This window comes from Vombatus ursinus, unplaced genomic scaffold (genome assembly GCF_900497805.2).
Source record: "Vombatus ursinus unplaced genomic scaffold, bare-nosed wombat genome assembly UNPS02014961.1, whole genome shotgun sequence".
NCBI classification, from domain to species: domain Eukaryota; kingdom Metazoa; phylum Chordata; class Mammalia; order Diprotodontia; family Vombatidae; genus Vombatus; species Vombatus ursinus.
In genome coordinates this window covers 1,354,341-1,370,448 of record NW_020954739.1, presented here as the reverse complement: position 1 = coordinate 1,370,448, position 16,108 = coordinate 1,354,341, and the positions used below count along the sequence as shown (strand labels likewise).

At 51.2% G+C, this 16,108-nt stretch overlaps 2 protein-coding genes across 2 annotated transcripts in view; one reads left to right on the top strand and one right to left on the bottom strand.

Annotated features, from left to right (window-relative positions):
• The first annotated feature begins 2,447 nt into the window (after nucleotides 1-2,447).
• On the top strand, nucleotides 2,448-6,822 carry F2RL3 (F2R like thrombin or trypsin receptor 3). Its single transcript, XM_027845424.1, has 2 exons — nucleotides 2,448-2,597; nucleotides 5,241-6,822. The coding sequence occupies exons 1-2, from the start codon at nucleotides 2,501-2,503 to the stop codon at nucleotides 6,317-6,319; spliced, it is 1,176 nt and encodes a 391-aa protein (XP_027701225.1). The 5' UTR covers nucleotides 2,448-2,500; the 3' UTR covers nucleotides 6,320-6,822.
• Nucleotides 6,823-10,330: 3,508 nt separating this feature from the next.
• The window catches only part of CPAMD8 (C3 and PZP like alpha-2-macroglobulin domain containing 8), a 160,537-nt gene continuing 154,759 nt past the window's right edge, over nucleotides 10,331-16,108 (bottom strand). The window contains exons 41-42 of the mRNA XM_027845395.1: nucleotides 13,287-13,458; nucleotides 10,331-11,378 (exon numbers count right to left, since the gene is read on the bottom strand). Coding sequence (XP_027701196.1) covers nucleotide 11,378; nucleotides 13,287-13,458 — 173 coding nt within the window. The 3' untranslated portion in view covers nucleotides 10,331-11,377. The remainder of the gene's footprint in view (nucleotides 11,379-13,286; nucleotides 13,459-16,108) is intronic.

Here is a 16,108-nt window from a genome sequence, read left to right as displayed (position 1 = left end):
AAACCCGGCCTGCATCTTTTCTGACCTTGGTAAACTCCCTTCCCCTTCTTTCTCCTTTGAGGCAATTTTACAGTTGCCTGAACTATTAAAAAATAAAAAATTGAGGCTGAGGAGGAGGAGGGGGTTAGACTGAGCTCATTGGCTCTGAATCCAAATCCAGTGAGACCTGCGTGATGACGCCTCTGCCGTCCTATGATCTCACGAGCCCTGGGAGTCCCCCAAAGGCAGGGACAGGGTCTGTCCCCCAGGGCCAGGCACAGAGTGGGTCTCTCTCAGTGCTGTGGATTTCATTTCTTCTTTGCAGGGGAGAGGGTTTCGGAGCAGTGACCGGCCCGGTGGCCTCCTGCCTGCCCTGGAGACGTAGCTGCCTCCACCTGGGTCTTGTGTTCGAATCGCCTTTGTACGGAGCAGTGTCAGTGGATGGAGGCTTGGGGTTTTCCAGGTTAACTTCCTCCAGATAGGGGAGCACGGAACGATTTCTCGAGTATTTTCTAACTCCGACCGACATACCAGAGCATGTGGGTTTGAATGGTACCCTGGTCCTCACCACCTGTGTGAACCTGGACCTCATTTAACGTCAGTTTTCTCATGTGATGAGGGACACAGCAAGTCCAGTGGAAAGGGCAATCATCGGCTCTTGACAAAGAAGATCTGGGTTCAAATCCTGCCTCTAAGGTTTATTACCCGTGTGACTTGGGGCAGGTCGCCAACTCTCTGGGCCTCAGTTTTCTCATTTGTGGAATGAAAACCGACTTCCAGCTCTAGTTTGATGATCTGTGGAAGAAGCCTAGTGCAGCAGGCAGAGTGCTGGACTTGGGGAGAACTGGGTTCGAATCCTGTTTTTGAGGCATTCTAGCTACATGACCATGGACATGTCACTTACCTGTGGGCTGAAGGCAGCTCCTTAGGACATGTTCTGCTGATCTGAGCTGGGGGGACTGGAGGTCCCCAGACTGACAAAGTTGTGTATTTCTCTTCTGTAAGATGAGGGGAATGGATTATGCCAGGGTCCGTTCTAGTTCTAAATCTGATGGCTTGCCCAGGCCACACAGTTGGAAAGTATCAGGAATGTCTTCGGATTCTTTCCTTTTATATTGGGCTGCATCTCCAGAGTTCTAGCCCTAAAGCCAGCCCCTGTGAGATCCCCCTAGCTCTCCTCTTGGCCACCTCTCTCTGGAAAGTCCCTGGTAAGGGTAAGGGAAACAGGTACTGATTGAATGGTGTCACTCTCGGCCTGTGGATGAAGTCAGACGAGAGGAAGGCAGGGCAGGTGCAGAGGCTGATATTGGCTGCCTCACAGAATGAGGACCGGTAGAGCTCTGGCTGGTGGATGATTCAGGGCTCCTGTCCGAGGCTAGCTCTCAGAAATGCCCAGGACCTGCCAAAGGCTGGCTAAAGGCTGAAAGAGCTGTCAGGGAGGCAGGAGCCAGGGGGAGTTAACAGCGACTTGCACGCTCCTCATATTCCACAAACTCACAGGAAACATCTGCCCAGCGTCTCCAAAAACCCAAGTGGCATTTTCCGGCTGAACAATGATGTGAGTGGGAGTTAAGGAGCCTCCTAGGTGGCTAACAGACGGGGACCTGGGCATGGAATCTAAGGGAACAGGGATCTGGGTGGAAGTTACCTCCCTGTAACTTCCCTGCCGCTGGCCCTAGTTCTGCTCTTTGCTACTAAGGAGACCGTGGCTAATTCCCCCTTGCTCATTCCTGGGTTTGGTTAGGTAGATTTTTCCAAAGTGGAAAAAATAATCTGGGGAAAGATACTGAGTCACATGTAGTCAGGAGATGATGAGAGACAGACTCTATATTCAAGGTTGTGGCCAGAAAGACCATTCTCTGCCCTGTGTTTATTTTCCCACCCCCAGCTTTTCCTGTCCCCTCACCCTTCTTTCCCTGTGTTCTGCCATAAGCATTTCTCTGTGCCCCTGGAGGGGCAATGCCTCAGAGGGCCTGGTGTCAGGGCAGCAGTGGAGGGCAAGGGGTTAACTGATGCCCACTGGCTTGGGGCTCCCCTTCTGTTCCACTCTTGGCGTTCTCTTCCAGCCCTAGCCGGGCAGTCAGTGGGTTACTGCTTTGGCCGTGCAGTGAGGAACTGGTTACCTGCTCACACCTTTGGATTGACTCAGTCCGAAGCACCAATGCCAATGTAGGCGCTGAGTGTGCCAGGCCTGCGCTCCCCTCTCTCTCCCTTCTCTGCCACTGCCACTGGAAAACATGGGCCTAGGGCTGATGTGCACGTCTCCCACGCCCCTACCCGGGCCTGTCTCCATTTATCTAAACACTCACGGTCTCCTCCTCAGGAAGTCTGAGAGAGCTTGGAGTGGCTGTATCCGTGTGTGTTTGTGTGTGTGTGTGTGTGTGTGTGTGTGTGTGTGTGTGCGCGGCCTCAGCAGGAAATGCCTCATCACAGCAGCTCCTAGCAGCCTCCCTGGACAATAGTGTGGCCTCACTGTCCCTTGGCCCCTGCTCCATTCAGTCCTAACTTGGCACACTGGACCATGCGTCGCCCCTGTGGCCCCAGCCTCCTCCTACTATACTGCTTCCTGGTGGGCAGCCTGGCACAAACCGACTATGATGAAGATAATGCCAATGGAGGTGAGTTATGCCCTTAGGAGAAACGAAAGGGCAGTGCTCTGAACTTACCCTTTCAGGGTCCTTGATGGGGAGGGAGGCCCAAGGGGTTCTTGTAGCCTCCCGAGATTTGCTGATACTATTACCAGTCAGATCCTGCTCCAGGGCTGTTTCAGAGAATGTAGGGCTGGGAGGGTGGGCAGGCGAGGGACAAACATGGGCATTCCTGCCATTGAGATTCTGTCTTTGACCCAGGTGGCTGAGATGAACAGGGTGCCTGAGGCTGGTATGGGACAAAGAGAGTTTAGGGATCATCTATCTCAAGTCCCTCATTTACCCGGGAAGAAACCAAGGCCCATATGTGGAACCGTACATCTAGGCTGAATCCAGTACTTTCCCCCTATGCCACACGTGAGAGAAGGGCTGGAGAACTTAGTTCAAACCATAATCTGAGATTTGGGAGAGATCTCGGGGATTGCCTGGTCCAAGTTACACTGAACAGGAATCTCTACTACAATTTACCCAAGCGATATACAGTGCATGGTCCATAGTAGGTGCTTAATAAATGTTTATTGATTGATTATTGATCGATGGACTATGTAGCATCTGTTTGGTGAAGGGGTCCTATCTCAGGGGGGTGCCCTCCCGGGGGGAGGGGCAGCTCTCATGATGAGGAAGTTCTTCTGATATTGAGCCTAAATCTGTCCCTGGCACCCTTGCTTCTTTGCCTCCCAAAGTCAAGCTCTTCATTCCGCAGAGAAGAGAAGCAGTGTCTGCTTTCTCCTCTATAAAATGGGGCTAATATCTGCAGAGCTGCTTGGAGGAAAAACTTTGTAAACTGTAAAATGGTATAGAAATGGGGGGATGGAGAGACGATGCTTTCAAATTGGCTGCTCCTCGTGCAGCTACCCATGGGATAGGCTGCGGGAGCCAGAGCTGGATAGAGCTGAAATGGCGCCTGAATCAAATTCGGTCAGCAGAGCAAAGAATGACACAAAAGTCAGCCGTGGGCAGTCACAGGGAGTGAGGCAGGGGGATTCCTCAGAGAGTCTTGGCTCTCACACTCTTTGGGGGTTGGGGGTGAAAGTCAGCCCTGAGAGAGAGCTGCAATGGCAAGGAAGCCTGGGGGTGGGTCAGGGTGGTCATACCCTGTTCCTCTAGAGGACCGGGAAGCAATGGCCAGGGTTGGTGGTTATGGCAAAGTGGAAGCACCCTACAACCTCCCCCCCCACATAAATACTGGCACCCTGAGGAAAGGTCCTGTTCTCTCAAGCTAATAATAATTCTACTTTTGGCTCTAGTCTTGGGGAGGCTGTGTTTTGGGGTGTCCTGGGGTAGAGGGCGGCAGCTGTAGGGGAAAGAATACTGCATTTAAAGTCAGGGGATGTAGGTTTGAATCCTAGCCTTGCTATTATTATCTACATGACCTTGGAGAAATTATTTCATTTCTCTGAGCCTCAGTTTTCCCATTTGTAAGATCAGGAGCGGGGCTTGGAAGAAAGGGTTGGGATAAATGAGCTTGTGTTAGAATCAAGATCCTGCCATTTATCATCTGTTTGATAAAATACCTTTTCTTCCTCACCTGTTAAATGAGAGGGGGAGACTAGCTGACCTCTAAGGTCGATGGCCCCCCCTACCTACCATGGTCCCGTCCAAACAAACCCACATCCTTCTCCACGGTCAGGACTCTGCACCAGGCTGTCTCTGTTACCGAGGACTTTCCCGGCCCTTGACTTCCCCCAAATCATTTCCTATCATCCATACAATCTACCCAGAACATCTGGAAGATGAAACAGCTACCTCTGTTGGGAAGGAGGGAGGGAAACATTCACACTGGGCCAAATAGCGATTTAGTTCAGAGAGAGATGAGAGATTACTTTGATTCAGATGTTTCAGGAAAAATTCAGAAGATTAGCATCTGTGTAACTTCTCGGAAAAGTCTGAGGTATCAGCGCAGGCTGGCACCGTTTTCAGTGCTGTTAGTCACGCAGGTTTTGGGATGTGGTGACAGAACACTGGGTCCTCTTCCTGTTTCTGTCATGGGGCCACAGGCAAATCACTGGGTCTCCAGTTCCTTTTCCACCTTGGGAATCATCTCAGATATGGGGTCATGACCCGCAGTTTAGGAAGTGCTGAAGAGGTCTTGAGTGGAAAAAGTTTAAGAAGCCTTGATCTGAGGCTCTTTCCACTACAGCTAATGACTAAAGTGATCCTGTGCTTAGCACAGTGCCTGGCACATAGTAGGCACTTTATAAATGTTTATTGGTCGATTGACCCACTAAGCGCTCCTTGCTTGTCTTCCTCTTCAGACAAGCCGACCACATACTACTCTCAGTGAGAGCACACACAGCCCATCCCACAGGCTTACTTCACTTCTTCATGGGCACCCAGAGTACAGGCCTGGCTGGGAAACCAGCTCCAGCTGCTGGTCTGGAGGGAATTGAGCTGATGACAACTTTGGGTTTGTCTTCTTCAAGTGGAGAAACTGAGCCTTGGACTCAGGTGATGGGAGCAGCTAGGCTTCCACCCTTGTGGAGACTCTGCTCTGAGTGGACGATGGTCATTATTAGGGGGGGCACTGTTTCCATGATTAAGGGGCCATGGAGCAGAAAGGCTAAGGATGGCTGGGGTCAGACTGCGCTAACCCATAGCTGCTTCTCATCACAGATGACAGAGCAGATCCCCACACCAATGAGACCTCATCCCACTTTGTCCTCTGCCCGAGAAGCTTCCCTGGGGAGAAGATGAACTTCAATAACACCACCTACCTGTGTATTGGAAAGGACTCCAGGGAGCACCTGTTCAGCTGGGTCTCCACAAGCCTGGTCCCCTCCCTCTACACTCTCGTCTTCTTGGTGGGCTTGCCAGCCAATGGCTTAGCTTTGTGGGTGCTGGCTGCCAAGATCCAGAAACTGCCATCCACCATCTTTCTGATGAACCTTGCCGTGGCTGACCTGCTCCTGGTTCTAATCCTACCCTTCAAGATCTCCTACTACTTCCTGGGCCACCACTGGGTCTTCGAGGAGGGGCTCTGTCGCCTGGTGACTGCTTTCTTCTATGGGAACATGTCCTGTTCCATGTTGCTCCTGGCCTGCATCAGTCTGGACAGGTACCTCGCCATCGTCCACCCGTTCTTCTCCCGTTCTGTGCGTGGCCCTGCCTTTGCCGTGGGCCTCTGTACCGTCGTCTGGCTTGGGGCAGCCTCCCTCACCCTGCCCCTGACTGCCCAGCGCCAGTCCTACCCACTGCATGGCAGCTCTGGGCTCGTCCTGTGCCATGATGTGCTCCCCCACGATGAGCAGGCCAGCCACTTCCTGAATATCTTTGTCTGCCTGGTCCTCTTGGGGTTCCTCCTCCCGCTGCTGGTGATTCTCTTCTGCTATGGCTCGGTTATCTACGTCCTGGTGGCCAGTGGGAAGACGTATGGCTATGCCATTAAGCTCACCGTGCTGGTGCTGGCCTCAGCAGTCACGCTCTTTACCCCCAGCAACGTCCTCTTGCTCATCCACTATTCGGACACCAGGGCCAATGGCTTTGGAGACCTCTACTTCTGGTATGTCCTCAGTTTGGCTGTCAGCACCCTCAACAGCTGTGTGGACCCTTTCATCTATTACTATGTATCGGAAGAATTCCGGGACAAAATAAAGAGAGAGCTTTGTCAGCAGGACAAGCGCGTGCTCACAGTCCGGAAAACCTCCAAGGAAGATGTCGTTGGGTTGGGTACCCGCTCTACGTCTCTAATATAGACATCCATCTGAAGCGGCAGGGGGTTTGGCCGGAGGGTGGGAGGCACGGGCTTTCTGACTCTTGCACAGAAGGGCTTGTTATTTGTGTCAGCCCCAGTGGAATCCCCCTTTGTCCTTGCCCTCAAGGTTCCCTGTAAACCCCACCTTTATCCTTTCCTCAGCAAATTTTGCAAAGATGAGAGGGGATTGGCATGCGGGCTTCTGCACTCTGCTTTCCCTTCCAGCTTCCACTTCATCAAGAGGACTTTCACCATGAACACCCAACCCCATTTCCAGGGAGGTCCAGTACATTGTTCCCTATTGGATAAGTATTGACACATCTGATGGTGTCTGTGCTGGAGAAGAGAAAACTTGGTGGGGACAGGGGCCAGGGTGGGGTGAGGTGGGGTAACACACTATCTGCCTTCTGATGATTGAAACAAAGAGGGATTAAGATAGTCTGCTTGGGGGGCAGCTAGGTGGTGCAGTGGATAGAACACTGGCCCTGAAGTCAGGAGGACCTGAGTTCAAATGCGGCCTCAGACCAAACTCTTGACACTTACTAGCTGCGTGACCTTGGGCAAGTCACTTAACCCCAATTGCCTTAAAAAAAAAAGATATTCTGCTTGACCAAAGAAGGAAGAGATAGGATCAAGGCTTGGGGAGAGACTTACATACAGATTTTGGCCAATATGAGAAATACCCCCTAATGATAAGAGCTGCCCAAAAGCAGAATGGGCTGGCCAAGAGGAGGTGAGGTACTGAAGAAGGCTGGATGATGACTTGGCGAAGTTATGCCGTGCTTCAGGCAAGGAGGTGGAAGTCCCTGCCAACTCCAGCATCCCATGCCTTGTCTTACTGGGGCTGCTGTCGGCTGGACTGGAGGCCTGTCCTGAGGGCACAGCCTTCCCGCCTGAACCTTCAAGATCCCGGAGCGCTCCATCTTCAGTCGAGACAGGTCAGGCTGGGCTTATTGTGCCCATCAGTTGCTCCGTGTTCTCCCAGAAACACGACTATGGCTGCAGGGTGGACTCTGCTGACCGAGAGCTGATTAAGGCCCACTCTGGTTCTAAGCAGGTTCCTCTTATGTGACCCAGCAAATAAAAGGAAAGGTTCCTGACCAAGCCAACTGCTCTCCCCATAAGACATCCATGCTTGGTGGCAATAGTATATTTTAGCCTGTAAGGGCTAGAACTGACTTTAGGATACAGAATGTGGAGGTGAGAGGGACCTTACAACTAATAACATGGGAGGTAAGAGGACCCTGAGGATATAGAATGTCAGGGCTGGAAGGGCCCTTAGAATACAGCATGTCAGGGCTGGGAGGGAACTTAGAACACACAATGTCAGAGCTGGGAGGGCCTTTAGAACACTGTCACATCTGGGAGGGCCCCTAGAACTCAGAGTGTCAGAGCTAGAAGGGCCCTTAGAACACAGGATGTCAGAGCTGGGAGGGCCCTTAGAACACAGAGTGTCAGAGCTGGGAGGGCCCTTAGCACACAGAGTGTTAGAGTTGAAAACATCCAGAGACTAGCCAATCCAACTATCCTTACTTTACAGAAGATGGAAGAGAAGCTCAGAGAGGGCTCACAGGAGCTAGAAGGACCCTTAGAGGTTATCAAGTTCATTTTACAAATGAGGAAACTGAGGCTGAGAAGTGAAGTGATTTGCTCAGAGCCCCACAGCTAAGAGTGTACAAGGCAGGTTTCAAACCCAGGTCTTCCTAGGTCCATGCCCAGCTCTCTGGTGCCCCTCACTTACTCCAAGCCCCACATCTGACAAATCAGGAAAGTGAAACTGAGAGAGGTTAAGTCTGTCCCGCAGAACTGGAATTAGAACCCAGGGCCCGGCTCCAGATCGTGTGCTCTCTTCACTACATAAGAGTCTTTGAATAGTTCAAAGGCAAAGTTGGAACCAGAGTCCAGCTCTCTGACCCCATCCAGAGGCAGGTTCTCATTCTCTGCCCTTTGCCATAGCACACGGCTGCCCTTCACCTGTGATCTGGGCCAGGCCACCTCAGGATGGAAGGCTATTAGCAAGCAGTAAACAGACTAAGCCATGGGTGGTGCCTCCTTCCCTGATGGAGCCTCAAGGAAGAGCTGGGAGGGATGTAGAGGGAGACCACCTAGTCAAATCCCCTTATTTGACAATTGAGGAAAGTGAGGCCTACCTCACTTTAGGTTAAGAGACCTGCCCAGGGACACTCAGTCAGGAGGTATCAAGATTCAAACCTAGATCCTTTAGGCTCTAAGTCTTATACTCAAGCCACTCTGCCTTGCTTCCTTCTTCACGCCTTGGCTGGAAGCTGGGGAAATGACGAGAATTTTCTAACTTGCAGGTTAAGCTGAGGGAAGGAGGAGAGGGTCCTTAGGGGGATCTGAGCAGCCCCAGGGATCTCGCCTAATGCCCTGGAATGGAGAGTTTCTCTGACCTCGGTGACTTGACCTATACTTCCTGAAAGAGTCAATGGGCAAATGGGATGACAGCCGGCCAGTGAGGCAGAGGCAGGATCCTTGGGAGCCGGTATTCTAACAAGAAAGCAGGCTGCTCTCACTGCCCGCTTGGTGGCCCTCCATACAGCCCTGGTTTATGTGATGGGAGCGGGTCTTCCCCACTCCCTTCCTGCGTCCTTCACTGCAGGCTGCAGCCTCGCTGCTTCTCAGCATCCAGTAATAATGCCCCCATTTCTAGGACCCAATGAAATCTCCAAAGAACTTTACTTAGAACAGGTCTGTGGGCAGCAGGGGCAGCAGGGCAGCATCTTAGAGCTGGGAAAGTAAGGGCATTTGGAGTGTGCCTTGGAGGGCATTTAGTGTGACTCACACAAGGAGAATCTTCTCCACAACATGTCCCCCCCCCCCACCACAGCAGTCCTCCAGTCTCACACATTCCTGGTCCCCTTTGATCTTCGTCCCTCTGACCCCTCTGTATCTTCTATGTATACAGTTGTTTGCATATTGTCACTCCCCCCACCCCACCCCATTAGACTGGAAGCTCCTTGAGGGCAGGGACCATGTTTTTGCCTTTCTTTGTGTCCCCAGCCTTAGCACAGTGCTTGGCACTGAGTAGGTGCTTAATAAATGTTTGCTGACGACTTGTTTACAAAGCACTTTCTTCACAATCCCTTGAGGTTAGCAGTGCAAGGACCGTTATATTTAGCAGATGAAGAAACTGAGGCTGGAAGAAGTTGTGTGACTTGTCCACAGCCACAAAGCTAGTGGATGGAGGAAGGACACAAGACCGAGTCTTCTGACTCACTGTTATACCACGGTTGCCTCTGCCGTGACATTCTTTAATAAATCCATCCTGGCTCACAGACATCCCTGTTCTCCTTTCTATGCTCACAAACTATCCCTTCAACAACCCATGCTAGGTGAATGGCCTCTAGTCTTCCTCCCCTCCACCTTTTGGGGGAGAAAATGGAGACCTTTTCCCATCGGCAGTCTGGGAACCTCCTGCCAGCTAGCTCTCCAGCATCCCAAAGGATCCCTGCAATGGCTCAAGAATCACACACGCCCATTATCTCTGGACTCAGCACAAAGTTCAGCCAGGACAATGACTTGAACACTCCGAGTGAGGGTGGCTGGTTGCCCTGTTCTAATTTTTTCAGTGACCATTTTGGCTCTTTTCGCTTTATCATCCCAGCTTCTTTCTCCTTGGTAGAGAAAACAAAAGCGACCTGGGGGAATGGAGAGTCCTGCCTCACAGAGCTCTGCGGCCGGTCTCTCTTGCTCGGCCTGGAAAGCCCTGACGCTATTCTGACGGGCACCTGGTGCTCTTCTGAGCTCCTCCTCAGTCCCCTGCCCTACCGTCCCTCCTCTGTACTTCTCCAGAATCATTTGGATTCTTCGAAGTCGTTTGAATGTGAAAGCCTCGAGGCTTCATTCATCTGTACCCTGGTAATTGGACCCAATACCCAATAATGTATGATTGAAGCTCCCAAGAGGCTTCATTTCAGATACTGACATTTTATTAACAATTGCTTTCTAAAACCGCCCAGGGTCGTGCGCTTCTGCCTCGCTTTGAGTCCCGTGGCCCTTGGCCAATCCTGGGTCAGCAGAGCTCCGGCCAGGGCTGAACCTGCTCTAAGCTGTAGCTGTGGAACTCGGTGTGGCCCTCGGAGACCAGCACCCCGGAGGCCGGGCAGTGCACGACACACCACACCTCTATGGGCACCCTTCGTCTCTGTTCAGCAGATCGCTACATCTTTTGTGTCGTGTCTGCCTCACCATGGCCCTTCAAAACTGGGTACGGCAGGTATTGTCACTATGTTACAGATGGGGAAATGGAGGCCCGGGGAAGGTGCTTGCCCAGAGTCACACAGCAAGTTAGGTTCAGAGCTTGGACCAGCACCCAGCCCTCCACACCACCAGCACTTTATTCACTCTGCCAAAGCGATATTGGTGAGGTCATCTGTTCTATTCATTTATCAACACATCTTATCCTTCCTCCCAGATTTCACAAGGTCAACAATCCTATCTTACTCACCTTTGTTCCCCTTAAGGCTGAGAACAGGGCCTTGTGCATAGGGGGAGGGGTGCTCAATAAAGGCTCTCTGCACCTCATTTTCTTCATCTGTAAAATGGGACTAATACCTGCCCTACCCTAACTCACAGATTGTCGAGAGGCTAAAATGAGGTGACTGATGTGAAGATTCATTGATCAAAAGCGAAAAATTCTGTACAAATAGAAGGCGCCCAGAAGGCAGGGGACAGTGGCTTGCTCCAAAGTAAATAGGTCCCCTGGCCCCTTTCTGCCCCCGGACGAGGCCCTTGCTCAAATGCCACTCCTGCTCTCGGCAGTTACTGGTACGTCAGAAGCTCTGTGGGAAAACCTGACAATGGAGGCAGGAAGTGCGCGTATTGGGGGGCGGGGATGGGGAACGGTACTGAGCGTGAAGCACGGGGGCTGCTCCAGACTCCCCCGCAGACTCAGCACGGCTGGGGAGGGGACAGAAGGCTTTCTGCAGCAGGTGAGAAAGATCCAGGTCCTTCTTGCTCTCCACAAAGTCAGCAGTCTGAGCAAAGCCGTTCAGGAGTCACCTTCTGGGCCACTTCTCCTCCTGGGAAGGTTGTTGTTTCTGTTGGAAAAGAGACCACAGCGTCATTATCGCCAGCCTCTGCGTGCAGGAAAATAGGATGTGGTGTCTGGAGAAGAGAAGACTCAGGCCATGACCATTATCTTCAAATACCTTTGACCTGTGGGAGTGAGTTGGAGGGAGGCTGGTTTCAGCTTGTTTTAAGGTATTACTTCCAATAATAGCCAGGTGGTGCAGTGGATAGAGCACCAGCCCTGGAGTTCAAATGTGGCCTCAGACACTTACGGCTGTGTGACCCTGGGTAGGACTCTTCACCCTGTTTGCCTCATTTTCCTCATCTGTAAAATGAGTTGAAGAAGGAAGTGGCAAGCCACTCAAGTATCTTTGCTAAGAAAATCCCAAATGGGGTCACAAAGAGTCAGACATGACTGAAAACAACTGAACAATCCAATAATAATCATAGCTGGGAGGGTCCTTAAAAGTACACATGAGGAAACTGAGGCCCCAAGGGGTTTTGACTTGCCCAAGATCACACAAGTAGTGACAAGATCGACATTTGATTCAAAGTCCTCTGACTCCAAACCTAGTGTTCTTTCAGTGGACACAGCCAGCAATGAGCCGACCGCCTCAGTAATCACTCTGCCAAGCGGTGTGTAAGTGAAGCTGGCATTGTGGCTTGTCGAGGGCACTGTAGAAGGAAATCCTGCACAGCAGGTGTGGGGGGGGAATGGCCTTGGAGCTGGCCCTGAGAAGCTGCCACAGGGAGGAGGCCCGGAGCCCTAGAAGGACCCCACAGCCTCCGGCCTGGCCCAGGGAGGATGCACCCTCCGGGGCGGGGGGTGGGGGGGGAGGGGGAAGGCTCTGCCTGAGATGCTGCCCTTTGTTCTGTATGCTTGTCTGGTCACATTATTCATGGTTACCAGTGTATGAGAAAACCATTTTAAAAAGGTGCTCAGACCTTCAAAAACACCATGACCTTCCTAGGCTCCTAGATTCAGAGCCGGCAGGGTCCCAGAGGCTGTCTGGCCCAACATCTTCACTTTGCAGATGAGGAAACTGAGGCCCAGGGAGGTTAGGCTGACTTGTCCAAAGTCACAGCGCTACTAAGTATTGGAGGCAGAATCTGAATCCAGAACTCGAAGTCCTCTGATTCTTTCTAGTTTAGCACATTGCCTCCTTCCAACAGGGAAGCCGTAAAACCCCCACTGTACAGATAAATGAGAGGAGGGAAGGGCATTGCTTAAGGTAACCACAAGTAGCAGCAAGATTGATATTTGACTCAAAGTCCTCTGACCCCAAACCTGGAGTTCTTTCAATGGACACAGCCATCAATGAGCCGACTGCCTCGGTAGAGACCCGACCCCAGTCTTCTGCTGCCCGGTGCAAGGCTCCTTTCCCTCTGTCCCCTGCACTGTCCGGCCCCCTGGCCACAGTAGTTGGTGACTCACAGGCTGGAGGAGATCCTGGGAAGGGGGGCCATTCTGGAGGCTGCAGGGCCCTTCCCAAAGCTGTGGCAGGCACGAGGACTCAGAACGCTAACCCGAGAAGATTTTCAGAGGACATCTGGTCCAACCACCTGGTGGGTCATCAGATGGAGCCCTGGGCCTGGAGTCAGGAAGACCTGAGTTCAGATCCAGCCTCAGACACTTCTTAGCTGTGTGTCCCTGAGCAAGTCACTTAGTCTCTGTCTGCTTCAGTTTCCTCAACTGTAAAATGGGCATAAGAACAGCATCTACCTCCTGGGGTTGTGAGGACCAAACGTGACGACATCGGTAAAGCCCTCAGCACAGGGCTCGGTGCATAGTAGGCACTTAATAAACGCTCGTTTCCTTCCTTTCTTCTATTCAAAGCATATGCCCTGTTTCACACACTCTCAAAAACTGGCCATCGGGCCTGTCCCTCCAGACGGTCAGTGGCTAGCTGACTGGAGGCAGTTTGTGATTGGCTCACCATTCCATGGGGTCCCCGCGTCCTTCCTTCCAGGTACCTTCAGAAGCACTGCTGACTGTTGTCAGCTCTGGCCTAACGTCAAAGCTCTCGACCTCAGAGCCATAGGGGTCGGGGTCATACTCATAGAAGTAGTAGGCGATGTCCGCTGGTGGCCGTGCTGGGCTCTCTGCAGCTTCAAGGGAAGGAAAGAGTCACAGGCTCTAACCAGGAAATACACACTGACTGTGCAGGAAGCTAGGGGCCTTGGGCGCTGATAGGGCACAGGACGGGCCTGGCGCTGCCTCCCTACCGGTGCCTACCACCTCAGATGCCCAAAGTAAGAAGGGACCTTAGAGGACATTTACTATGTACTGGACAAGACAAAATCCCTACTAAGTGCTCACTCAACTTCTGCTTGAATACCTCTAGTGATGGGGAGCTCTAGCCCTGCCAATCTGTACCCAGTGTGTTCGCCAGGTGACCATGGGCAGGTCACTTAATCTCTCTAGGCCTTAGTTTCCACAACTGAGGTAGTCTAGATAAGCTCAAAGGTCCCTGCCAGGTTTGAATCCTAAGATTTTATGAATTCATCAATTGTCGATGTTTTTCCTAAACTGTGGTGCCCAGCGTGAATGAACAAATAAGCATTTATTAAGCACTTACCATGTGCCAGGCACGGCGCTAGACTTTGGGAACACAAATGCCAAAAACAAACAAACAAACAAACAAAAAAGGCCATGCCTGCCTTCAAGGAGCTTCCATTCTAAAAGGGGAAGACAACACATATAGCAGAGGGTGGCCAGGGAAGGGAGGATTGGTTGGGGGAATTAAACATAAGCCTCCAGATGGAGTTCAATGAGGGCAGAAAACAGAAGGACTTGCTTTGTACATGGAGCATAGAGTAGAAAGTCAGGGATGATTCTAAAGTTTCTAGCTGGGGATACTGGGAAAATGGTGACAGTAAAGAAAATGGAAGGGTGGGCTTGTGGGGAGAAATGTAGTGGGCTCAAAGGTCACCAGTAATAATATGAGTTCACATTTACAGAGTGATTTACGGTTTGCAGAGCATCTTCCTAACAATAATCCTATAAGGTAGGTCTTGTTAAGTATGATTAACCTGGCACATAGTAGGCGCTTAATAAATGTTTATTGATCAAGAAAATGAAGAAACTGAGGCTTAGAGGTTACATGGCTTGACTGAAGTCACACAACCAGTAAATATCTAAGCTGGAATTTGGACCCAGGTCTTTCCTGATGTCAAGACCAGAAGACCATTCTCTATAAACATTTTCCTTGCCCTCTCTGGAGCTCATGATGCTCACGGCCACCCCCTCCTGCTAGAAAAGAGTAGAGTCTCCTCTAAGCTTCAGAGACACCACGTTCTCCTGGATCTTTCTTCCTCTCTCCTTTGCTGGTTCCTCCTCTTCTTCCTGACTCCTTAAAAAGGGCCTGTTCTTAGTCCTCTTCTCATCCCTGTGTGCTTCTCCCCTTTGCAATCTAACCCAGGGGTAAGGAATCTTCAGCCTCGAAGGAACCTTCTAGCTCCTCAAGTGCGGCCCTTTGACTGAATCCAAACTTCAAAGAACAAATTCCCTTAATAAAAGGATTTGTTCTGTAAAACTTGGGTTCAGCCAAAAAGCCTCATCCAAAGACCTAGAAGGCCGCAGGTTCCCTACCCCTGATCTAACCTCATTCACTCTCGTGGCTTCCACCCACACCTCTCTACGTGGCCCCCAGACCTCTATTTTTACAGTGGCAGATGGGCACCTCCAGCTATCTCAAGGACATCTCCGACTGAACGCTTCACCAGGACCTCAGATTCAACACGTCCCATACACAACGGCTACGTTTCCCTCTCTTCTTTCAGACTTTACCCTGCAATTTCTGGTCTTAAGAGTTGCCTGAGGCATTGTGAGGTGAAGTGCTTTGCCCAGTCACAGAGGCAACGAGTGTTAGAAATGAGACTCAAGCCAGGTGATCCTGACTCTGAGGCCACTCTTCCCCCTACCTCTCCATGTAGAGACCCTCACTATATTGACCTGGACTACAGCAGCCTCCAAAGAGGTCTTTTAGACTGACTCTCTCCCCACCCCAGTCTATCCTTCACATCCTTTCAAAAAGAAGCATCTTCGTGCACAGATCTGCTCTCGTCCCTCCTCTCTGCAGGAGCCTTCTATGGCTGTCTATTGCTTACAGAGAATATGTCTCACTCCCTTGGCTCCGCAGTCACAGTCTAGGGCAGGGGTGAGGAACCAGCAGCCTTGAGGCCACATGTGGCCTTCTAGGGCTTGAGTTCAGCCTTTTTTAGTCCAAAGTCCAAGTTTTACAGAACAAATCCTTTTATTAAGGGGATCTGTTCTGTGAAGTTTGGATTCGGTCAAAGTGCTGAGGACTTAGAGGGCCACGTGTGTCCTGGAGGCCGCAGGTTCCCCACTCCTGGTGTAGGAGGGCATGGTACTTTCCAGCCTTGTCTTGCTCTCCGGGTACTCTATGCACCAAATGGAATGTGTCCCCCTCCCTCTCCCATCTACACCCCATGCCGTCCTGCTTCTGTATGGTACTCTGTCTGGAATGTCCTCTTCCCCACTTACTCATCATTTATTTTATTTTTAAACGATTAATTGATGCCTAAATTAAATTGAATGTTTATTGATAATTCTCTATTTCCCTGTCACTTCCCAATGTTTTCTCTCTAGACCCTCATTCCTATAATCTAATCTTCTTTAACAATAGCAGCACGAGCAAGAGCAGCAGCACCAGAAACAACAGCAGCAGCAAGAAGAAAAACAGAAACAGCAGCAGCAGCAAAAATAGCAGAAACAACAGCAACAGAAACAACAGCA